The 10,912-nt window shown below is 56.1% G+C and overlaps 1 protein-coding gene across 1 annotated transcript; it reads left to right on the top strand.

Annotated features, from left to right (window-relative positions):
- Window positions 1–181: 181 nt before the first annotated feature.
- On the top strand, window positions 182–10,889 carry PDAP1 (PDGFA associated protein 1). The gene is made up of 6 exons (XM_046665918.1): window positions 182–325; window positions 3,326–3,417; window positions 4,783–4,893; window positions 6,538–6,659; window positions 8,833–8,984; window positions 10,154–10,889. The coding sequence occupies exons 1-6, from the start codon at window positions 313–315 to the stop codon at window positions 10,210–10,212; spliced, it is 549 nt and encodes a 182-aa protein (XP_046521874.1). The 5' UTR covers window positions 182–312; the 3' UTR covers window positions 10,213–10,889.
- Window positions 10,890–10,912: the final 23 nt, after the last annotated feature.

Raw genomic sequence — 10,912 nt, 5'->3', positions numbered from 1 at the left:
CCTGCATAGAATTCCAGAGCGGCTCTTGCCTTTAGCTCTCACGTCCCGGGGGGTGGCCGGCAGGCTCACACATCTCCCCGGGCGGGGAGACCGGGCGCGCTGTCGCCCGGCAGCGCGCGGGCGAGCCTGGACTCAGGCGGCGCGCGGGACACTCCGGCTTCGTGCGCTGGCCTCCCTGAGGTCCCCGGTCCTCACGGCGACGGTGGCGGAGGCGCGCCGAGGGGACTGAACCGGGCGGAAGAAGTCGAGGCCGAGGTATTTCCGGTTCCGGTGTCAGTTCGAGGCGCCGCCGCCGCAGCTGCCGGAGCCGCGATGCCTAAAGGAGGTGAGGGGCGGGCGCGCGTGGCCCGCGGGCCTCGAGGGGCCGCCCGAGTCCAGCTCCCGCTGTCCCCTCAGCCTGCGGGTTCTCGGAGAGCGGCGCAGAGGGAGGACGTCCGCGCCGGCGGAGGGCCAGGCCTGGGCCTCGACGCCCAATTGTCCGGATGGGAGGCAGCATCGGAGTGGCCTTGAGCCACTCCCTCGGGGGTCTCAGGGGACTCGGAGGCTCAGGGTCCTCGGCGACGCGGAAGGCGGGATCTAGGGCGCGCTTCTCCTGCCTGGGGGGGTCTGGAGACCGCTCCCACTTCCAGGCTCGCCGGGGACTGAGTCACCGCGCCCCGCGCCCGTAGTGGGCCCGCCTGACTCGCGCGTACAGCGTGGACCCTCTCGGGCTGTGGGCGAGCCGGGCTTGCCCAGTGAGACCGAACTGGGTGCTCGAGAGCCTGGCAGACCTGGCTTCGGGCTGCCTTCTCCGGCGGCGGCTCGATGTGTGCCTTTGAGCTCGGCGCTTAACTTCCATGTGTTTCAGTTTTCTCATTTGCAAATGGGGGTTCTGATTGTACCCAGCTCATAGTGCTGATCGAGGCTTGAACTAGGTAACCCACGTGGAGTGGGAGTGCGCAAGCCGGTGCCGGGCAGTCGTTAAGTGCCCAGGAATCATTAACTATTGTTTGTAAGACTTTGCCAATGCGTTGGCCGAGAAGGTAAAGGATCCATGGCTTTCCAGTACGGGGTAGACCGTCCTCCATTGTCTTTGCCCTGAGCCAGTATGAAGCGCAGCTGTGTCACTAACCTTGTTTCCTTGAACAAGTTAGTTACCTTTCCTAGCCTGTTTTCCTGCTAAGACCTGCTAGTAAGTCTTAGCTTGGAGAGCTGGAGATAAGGGTCGTGAAATGAATGAGCACTCGAAGTGCCTGGCTAGCTCCTGGCACAGAACAGATGTTCGTGTAATATTGATGGCTCATGTGTCATGTTGGTTGCAATACATCAGCCCACAGGAAAATCTGCTTGGAGCTTTTTCAAACCGAAATGACTTCCTGACTCTCTAGTTCCACGTTTACAGAGCTGGCTCCATTTAAACCTAGCCCTCTACTGATTTATTCTGTAGTAGAAAGAGCCATATCTCCTCTGTGTTCCTCAGTCTCCTGTTCTGCAAAAGGAGGGTGCTAAATGAGCTCTTCCTGCTCCAGAATTCTGGCTGTAGAGTCCTACTTAATAGCTACTTTGAGCCATGGTTGGAGGTGACAATTAGAAAATCCTAAATATGAATTCTTGGTTAAGTGACTTGCCCTTTGGCTGGTGAAAAGCTTTGTGGATAGACAAGGTTTACATTTCTTGTTTTAATTTGCATGAAAAGCAAAAGAAAACATGAAGATGTTAAAAAAAAGTGTAAAATTCCCTAAAAGCAAAGGACCAACTCTTGTTTCCATTATGTAACTGTGAAGCATTTTTAAAGGCATGAAGAGCTTCTGATAAAAGTCGCTGTAGACCAAGATAAGGTCGGTATCCCATAGCCAAGTGTGCAGGATGAGAGCTTATAGTAGCCAATTTTGAGTTACTATTGTCTGGAATATTAAGAGCGCAAGAAAGGGTGTTGGCTTTTTTAATGGCAAGCTTGATCTCTCACAATAGGACTTTCATGAGTATAGACTGAGACACCCTTGGGAACCCAGGTAGTCATTAAAAATGGGTGGTGTGGTCTGTAGCAGTGCAATTATCGCTCTGCAGCTGCTGTCTAGGAAATCGGGGGTGGGGGGGCGCAGTATCTGTTGCTGTCTCTGGAGTCTGGACCAGCTCTGGCTGTCTAATTACAGATCTCTGCTCACAATGAGGGACTTTGGAAACCTGCTGGGCTGCCGCTTCCAGGGGAGGTGGGGATGGGTCGAGGCCACAGCCACCCCACCGTCCTCTGGGACCAGCACAAGGGGTACCACTCTGCTATAAATCTGGCTGATGGCTTTAGCAGGAGTCAGTCTGGTGTCTTGGCTCAAGAGGGTCAGACTATAAAACTGATACTCTTAGATGAACTGTAATTATTAGTCACATTTTAATTCTTGGAGGGTAATCAGGTCTGTTTTCAACTTTAACGCTGTTTGCAAGCCATATTTCTTACTCCAAGCATAAGAACGCTTTCTCCTCTAGGTTTGAAGTTTTTTCTTTCTGTCATACCACTTAGGTGAACGTGAAATATTTTATTATATTCCCTGACATCTGTAGTAAGATACCGATGTGGCCACTGGTTTTCTTTCTTTTCCCCCAGCGAATGCTGTATTAGAGAGAAAAGTAACAGTCATAGCAAACATTTTTGCAGAGCTTATTCAGTGCCAGGCACTGTTCCAACAGCTTTGCATGTGTTGACAAATCCATCTTTGTGACAACCCTCTGAGGTAGGGACAGAGATGAAGAAACAGACTCTGAGAGGTTGAGTACCTGCCCAAAGTCACAGAGCTGGTGAGCAGCGAGCTGAGATTTGAACACAGAGGTTGGACTGCAACATTTGTGCTCTTCACCCGTCTGCCTTGGTCTTAAGTCTCCTTGTCTATAAAACGGGATCAGCAGTGACTCTTGCACCATAGGTTTGTTCTGAGGGTTAAAAGAGGCCACGACTGTGACAGAGCATTGCAAGTAGAAAGCTCTGTAGTGACATCAGGGGCATGTCACGCGTTCTTGTGATTGCATCTGAGTCCACTATGTTTGGATTCCAAGGGAGATTTGGCCAGTCACTCCATGCGGTGTACCCTCCCCCATATCCTGCTCTCGGGTCTTATTCCTGGGAGCCTGCATCCAGCACACAGGTTGGTGGTGCCTTGGGTGGTCACGTGGTGCCTCTTGTGTCCTTTTGAACCCGTGAGGGTGGGGAAGTATAGAATTGGGCGGAGCTTGGTGAGGGGTGGGTGAGGTCTCTGCAGCCTCTGATGAGAGCGCCTCCAGCGGGACAGCTGCCTGGGGCTCGGAGTCAAAGCATCTGCTTCCCACCGGCCTTCCTCAACTGCCAATCCTTGTGCAGGGAGAAAGGGAGGCCACAAAGGCCGGGCACGGCAGTACACGAGCCCCGAGGAGATCGACGCACAGCTCCAGGCTGAAAAGCAGAAAGCCAGGGTGAGTACGTGCCTGTCCAGGCTACGCCAGTGGCCCGGGGTAGCGCCCTGCCTCTTTGGCACTCAGAGAGGCCCGGCCAGGACCACGCATTCTCAGGAAGAAGCCAGCACCTGAGGTCGGGGGGCCGGGCAGCGGGCAGCAGGTCGTAATCCCAGAACAACTAATGACAGTCAAGAGGGGAGCCACCCTCTGACTGGGTCACTTAGAACTTTGTTCACACGGCAAGAGTTGCCTTACTGGGTCTCTGATCTTGGTCCTGTCTTTCTGCCTTCTGGGGGCTCTCCCTCTGCCAGGCCCCGTCCCTCCACATCTCAGACACCCGGCACCCCCCACCTGTCTTCTTCAGCAATGCAGGACTGCTTGTCAGACTCAACATGATGTTAGGCCCTGCCTTCCCACACCCCAACAGGCAAAGCACTTTTTATTCCTCCAGACCTTGCTCAGCGTCGCCTCCTCTGGGACACTCGCTGATGCTACCACGCTTCCCTGTCCAGTCTGAGCCTAGTAGATCCCTCTACTCTGTTCCCGTGGTACTTTTCTAGCTCCCTGTCAGGAAACAGAATGTGTTTCCATCATTGTCGGTATCCACGTCCTCCACCACACCATTAGATCTTCGCCTGCTTGAGGGCTGAAGGGAGCACAGTCAGGCCCGATGAGTGGCACAGCTGTGAAGTCCCTGGAAGCCCCGAGAAGGGAGATGGGGGGAGGGCCTGGTGCCGGAGCTGGCAGCAGGACCTTGAAGAGTGTGCGGGCAAGTGCTGAGGAAGGAAGGATGTATGGTTTTGTAAGGGGGGTTTTTGGTGGGGAGGCAAGAAAGGTGGAGGGTAGTGACATGCCGGGCTGTTTTGTTGGGAAGCTGGCACAGCAGGGCATCTGTGTTGGCAAGTTGGAGTGGCTGGCCTTCCACTGACTGTAGGAGTGGAGAGCAGAGGAGGACTTGCCCAGGAAAGCGAGTACCAAGTGGCAGCTGCATGTGGCAGGTGAGGGAGCAGGAGCAGAGCTGAGGAGGACTATGGTCCGGCCACATGGCTGAGTCTTTCTGATCCTGGGAGATGAGCTTCTCACCCAGGCTGTCCCAGCTACTTGGTCTGGGAAGGGGAGCAAGGCCATTTATGGCTGTATGAGGGGCTTGCTAGACCGTAGGAATGGCTTCCAGGTTGTGGAGCGAAGTGGACAGGCTGCCTCTGAGTCAGGTTCCCCACTGGGGGCCAGGATCACAGAGTAGGACCCTTGTCATACTTAGTCGCAGCCTCCCAGAAGCTTACTCTCTCAAGGTCCACAGCCTGGGGGTGGTGGGGTGGGGGTCACAGTCTTGGGGGCTTGTTTTGCATTTTTGATTCTGCAGGTTGTCCATTTCTGAAACAGGAAGAAGAGGAGCAAGGAGAAGAAGGTGGAGATGGGGCTACAGGTGACCCCAAAAAAGAGAAGAAATCTCTAGACTCAGAAGAGAGTGAGGATGAGGAAGATGATTACCAGGTACTGAGGCTGGTGGGGCCTGGGACTTAGACTCGTTCATGCAACAAACACTCATCGAGCGCCTGTTGATTATCAGCCCTGGTGGCAGAAGCAAACGGAGTCCTTGCTCTTGAGGGTTTACATCCTACCGGGGGGCCGTAGACAGTACAGAAGTAGCCGAACAGTGTAATTGTAGCTGGTGAGAAGTATTACAAAGCAGACGGACTGTGATGAAGGGTACTTGGAGTGGTGTGTGGTGAGAAAGTGACTTTAAACCAAGCTCAGAAAGACAAGGTGGACCAGCCTTGTGGAAACCAGCGTGCAGAGCAGTCAAGACAGCCAGGTTAGCAAGTGCAAAGGCCCTGGAGTGGGGATGACCTGGGCACGTTCAGAGAAGAACTGGCCGGGCTGTGGCTTGACAGTCAGGAGTCGGGTGGTCAGGGGTGAATGAGGAGAGGGTCGTGAGGGCAGCCACCTGCCCTGAAGGGAGTTGGGTTTCACGATAGTGAGTAGTGGGCAGCTGGTGGAGCCCTGGTGGAGAGAGAGATGATGACCAGATTTGCTTTTAAAAGATTGTTGTAGCTTCTCTGCAGAGTGAGTTGTAGGGTGTTGAGGGTGGAAGCAGGGAGATGGCAGCAGGTGTCCAGACAAGAAATTATGGCTTGCCTGAGGGTGATGGCAAGGGCAGAGGTGAATAGTGGGCAGATTCAGGCCATATTTTAGGCAGAGACTCATCGGGACTTGCTGAGGATAGGCCGAGGGGCTGAGGGAAAGCCATGCTTAGGATTGTGGGAGGAGTGGGCTGGGTGAGGGGGTGCATCTCGAGTTCTGTTTAGACGTGTGAAGTTTGCGATGTCAGGTCTTGCAGTGGAGGTATAGGCGTCCGGAGCGCTGTATGGTGGTAAGACTGACTGGCGTTTGGAAGCAATTGCCCTGGTCACTTAAAGTGAGAAGCTAGGATTAACAGAGCCTGAAACTTGGACCAAACCTGCTACATCGAGAACCTGTGTTCTCCTTCCTTTCCGAACTTCCCCAGGGGAGGTGGGAGGTGCGGGCTCCAGGTTCTTGGGCCAGCTTCCCAAACCCACAGACAGTGTGATGTGATGGGTCATTCTCAAGTCACATTTCCCTCCCGTCAGCTGAGATGGCTAGGATTTGGAATTGGTCCGGAGAACACACATCCTTGGCCCACCCTCCTCTGGGGCTCCAGCATTGCTCATTGCAATTGGGTACGAGATTCAGTGGAAAACTGTTTGGAGCCTGAGCTTGAAGTGAGGGAGTAGTGCCCTGTGCTGAGAGCAAGTGAATTAGGCTTGGGTTCACATCTCGTCTACTCTCTACTTCCCGTTGGCCTTGGGCAAGTTATTTTACCCTGTACCTCCATTCTGTCACCTCTGAAACTGGTATAATATCCCCTGGTTGCTGGGACTCAGCATAGGTTGGGCCCTCGTCACATGAACTCGCTCTCCTTGCCCCTCCCAGGCTGATGAAGATACTCCTCAATGCTCTCCCCACTGTGAGGCTTGGGCTGAGCAACCTGTTGGCCTGGGGGTGGAGCAGGAGTTTGTCCCAGTCCAGATGGGCTGTCAGGAGATGGGGGGAGTGGCCTTCAGGGGCTCTGCAGTCCCAAACTTGTCCAACGGCCAGCTTCTTGTCCTCTCTTAGCAAAAGCGCAAAGGCGTGGAAGGGCTCATCGACATTGAGAACCCCAACCGGGTGGCACAGACAACCAAAAAGGTCACACAGCTGGACCTGGACGGGCCCAAGGAGCTTTCAAGGAGAGAACGGTAACCTCTGCTGCTGGGCCTCGTTTCTGGGCACATGAGCCGGGGGCTGACCTGCTGGGATGAGGCGCCCGGCTCCTCCACCTGGATTCCTGGGTGGCTGGGTGGGGCTCCAGCTACAGTGTTTATTTCTGTTTCATCTCATTCCTCAAAGGCTCTGTAGTAGCTTCTCCAAAAAGGAGAAAAAAGAAAAAAAGATATTTTTTTCACCAGTAGAAACATAGCAGGGGAAATGGAACAGCAGATTCAGACCTGAGCGTTGCGATTGAAGTAATGCCCAGGGACATGGAGGGTTACCCCCCAGAGCACCCCACTCCAGGGAGACTTCTTCATCCAGCCTGATCTGCCCGCTGCTGGCCTGCGCCCATCTGTGATGTCATAGCCCTGGGGCTTGGGAGGGGCTTTGGGGCCTGGGCCATCCCCGCGGCAAGTAGTGCAGGGAGGTCCCACTCAGCCCTGCGGCTGCCCCAGCCCTCCTGGAGTCCCAGGTGAAGGTGGAGCTGGAGCTGTAGTGAGGAAGATAGCTTCCTCATGTGTCGTGTGAGGATCCAATCGCGCGCTAACGTGCCTGGCACATGGCTAGTCTTCGACAGTAGTGCCCTGAATTTTGAGGACCACCAGGTGATGTCAGAGGCCTTGTGGGAGGTTGAAGGCCACCAGGGAAAGCAGTCCTGGGTTCCCTCTTGACTGGACTGCTCGGTTTAAATCCACCTTCCTGTGCTGACCCCTGGTGGCTGAGGGGTATGTCTGAAATCCCCACGGGCAAGGCCCACGAGCTTGGGGTGTAGAAGCTACCGCTCCAGTAGCTTCCTTCTCAGGACCAAGTCCCCAGAAACCCAGCAGCCTGGGCTGCTGCCAGCCTTCCTAGAGCAGAAGGGCTCTAGTGCCCGCCCAGGTTCTGCCGCAGCCGCTGTGCACCCTTGGACAAGTCACTGCTCTTTCTGGACCTCACTGTTCTCACCAGTAAAAGGGGGATCCTCTGCTACCCCTGCCCTTTGGGGTTGCCGAGATGAAAGCTATAAAGGCTGGAAGCCTGCCTGGCACATAGCCTTCACTGAGGGGGCTCTGCAGAGCCTTCGGGCAGCCTTGCTCATCATTCCAGATGCCTCTCTGGTCCCCCCGGGTTTGGTGCTCTGGGGCTCAGTGTTGAGGCTCCTGACTCTGCATCTCCCTCCCAGGATAGGACCTGCTGGGCTGACAGGTGTTCCCTCCTCGTCTCTGTAGCAAGTGTCTTGTCCAGTCTCCTGGGTGAGACATCTGCTCATCCGACTTCTGGTGGCTGGGTTTCTCTCCCTCCCCTCCAGCCAGGCCCCACGCCTGTTTCTCCTACCCTCAGCCTGTGCACAGTGAAGGCCTCCGGGAGGCCAAGTTCCTCCCCCAAGCTCCTGCCAGGCAGGGCTTCCCTGACCCTCCTCCAGAACTTGGCTCTTCCAGGAACCTGGTGCAAGTGGGACCCTCCACTCTCACACCTCGAAGGGCACCCACTCCAGTTCAGAATCTCAGGCATGGGAAGGAGGTCCTCAGAGGGAACCGAGTGACTCTCACCCCTCTCTGCCTAGTGAGTTGGTGACTGACACCTTTGTCCTGCGCAGTCTCTCCTTCCTACACCCCTAATGGGGCTCACCCCATGGAGGCAGCCTCGTGCACATCTGGCTGCTCTGACTCAGTGTGTGTCCTGCCATGTCGACCCAAGGTTGGGCGTGCCTGGTTCCCATCTGGCCTCTTGGTCCACTCCTTAGAGAATGTGGTTTCCAGTGCCTTCCTCTTCCTGGTCATCTTCTCCAGACATACAGTTCACTAGGTTTTGATCCCCCTTTCTTACCACGGACACCAGACCCTCGTCAGCTCCTCCTCCCCCCATACATTGTCCGCTCCGCCTTACGGCTTTCCATAGGTCACAGGTGCTGAGCCCATGCCCGTCTCGTGTTTTCTGCCTGGGGAAGCCGAGTGCACCACTTGAACTTCCAGCCCCTTAAGCCTACCCATGCACAAGTCCGGGCCTGTCTGTCTGTCTGGTGCATGTCCATCAGGGAGGGGGCCTGGGGAGCCAAGGCCCCTCCCTCAGCCGGGGTGCCCTCTTCCACTTGGGCCCCAGGCCTTTATTCTGGCTCCCACGTCCAGCTCAGCTGATCATGGTGGGGGAGATGTCCTCTGTGACACCATTTTATCCAAACAGAGAAGAAATCGAGAAGCAGAAAGCGAAAGAGCGTTACATGAAAATGCATTTAGCTGGGAAGACAGAGCAAGCCAAGGCTGACCTTGCCCGGCTGGCGATCATCCGGAAACAGCGGGAGGAGGCTGCTAGGAAGAAAGAAGAAGAGAGGAAAGGTGGGTCCTGAGCCACTGGCTGGGCCGTGGTGGCCACCCACAACCATCCACTTCAGTGTCCTTGTTGTGGAATGGATGGGGTCAGATTGTTCAGTGGAGGCCCACGCCATGCACGTGTGTGTGTGTCTGTGTGTGCACGCGCGTGCGTGTGCACACAGCCCCCTTTCTCCCTGCTGGGGAAGGTGGGCATTCCCGCCCACCGCCTCACAGGGTGCCAGGAGGGTCCAGCCACAGCACGGTCAGATAGGGCTGTGACTCTCAGCAGAGCGCTGTCCAGGGCACCTAAGGGAGGCCTCGGAGGCACACCTGGTGCCTGCCTTCCAGACCAGAAGGCCCACTGAGGCCTCCGGTGGCCTGTGTGGCCGCAGATCTGCCTGGGGTCACCGCTGGCCATCCGAGAGGCTGGGGCGGGGTTAGGCTGGATTTAACAGTGCAGACCCAAAAGAAATCTGGCCCAGGCATCCCTCTTCCCCCACGCCCTCCCTCGAGTGTGGCCAAACATGGCGGGGGTCCCTCTGGGCCAGGTTGGCTGTGGGGAGTTGGTCTAGTTTATGGGAGCGTTTGACTCATGACCTTGTGTCTCCCGGCCGCGTCTCCACCTGTGAGGCCAGTAGTGCTCTTAGAGATCCTGCTGTCTTGCCTCCTCCCAAATCACAAGGAAACTGAGGCCTAAAAATGGGAGATCAGTTGCCCAGGGCATTGTCACCACTCTGGAGATACCCGATTATCCCCCCTCCCCACTAGTAGCTCTTGCTTCACAGTCCCAAGCAGGAGAGGACTCGTGTGAAACTATTTGAACGTTGTTGCTGATTTGAGACTTGCGAATCCATGGGGAGAGGTTGGAATTACAGGGTTCTAGCAGGGAGGGGGGTAAGAGTTTCCATGTGCCCAGTAGCTTCTGTGTTGGTGGGCCTTTGTGCAGGGGGCAGCCACCCAGACGCGGTGAGGTCTGAACACCTGGGTCCGGTGGCTCCAGCAGAAATCCTGTCCCTGGGAGGGCATCAGGCTGGGCCCTCTCCTTGGATCCCCTCCTCTGCCAGCTGAGCCAGTCGCACAAAATGTTTACTGAAGCCTTTCAGACCTACAGATCCGTGATTCTGGGGGGTGTGGCGTTGGTGTGTGGAGGGTGGTTTTGTTCTGACCCCCACCCTTCCCTTCTCACTCCTCAGCGAAAGACGATGCGACTTTGTCAGGAAAACGGATGCAGTCGCTCTCCCTGAATAAGTAGCACGGCCGTGGCAGGAGAGACCAGGGACCTGGGCCGTGCTGCCAGCACCGCTGCCGCGTCCCGCCCACCCTGTGCCCTGGCGCCGCCGCAGCAGCCCCTCACGACGAGGAGCCCCCCGCGGCCTGGGGCCTCCTCTTCATCTTGGCACAGAAATCGTTTGGGGGGATGGTGGGTGGGGGGCTGGGGGGAGGGGGCAGCTGCTATCTTTGAGACAGAAAGATGCAGGACGGCATTTCATATGTAACCATTCGAATGTGTTTGCTGTTTTTAGAATTCAGAACCCTGGTTGGGGTGCCTGGGAGTGGGGTAAGAAGGGCTTCCGTTTGTCCCGTAGATTGCACAGTAGGGGCGGTTGTGCCTGGGGCAGCTGCTGACAAGTTCGCGACAACCAGCCTGTCTGGTGCCTGGGTGCTCACTCAGAGGGGCTGTCATTTGGGAGCCCAGGCCCCTGGGTCCCTGAGGGTCATGGCTCGTCCCCAGCCAGTCCCTTCTGACTGAGGCCTCCCCTCTGCCCTTCCCTGCCTCATTCCCACCCACCTGGCCAGGGCCGGGGCCCGTTCTTAACCCTACCCATCGATCATTTCAAGAACCCTCCGTTTACTGTGCAGCACCCAGGCAAAACATGCTCCAGAAATCCAACTTGTATATTTGCCAGATTAAACTTGACATTATCGTAATGCTTGTTCGAGAGCCATTCCTG

The sequence above is a fragment of the Equus quagga genome, chromosome 7, assembly GCF_021613505.1.
Source record: "Equus quagga isolate Etosha38 chromosome 7, UCLA_HA_Equagga_1.0, whole genome shotgun sequence".
Taxonomy (NCBI): domain Eukaryota; kingdom Metazoa; phylum Chordata; class Mammalia; order Perissodactyla; family Equidae; genus Equus; species Equus quagga.
The sequence above is the reverse complement of the archived record's forward strand: the minus strand, read 5'-3'. Positions and strand labels throughout refer to the sequence as shown.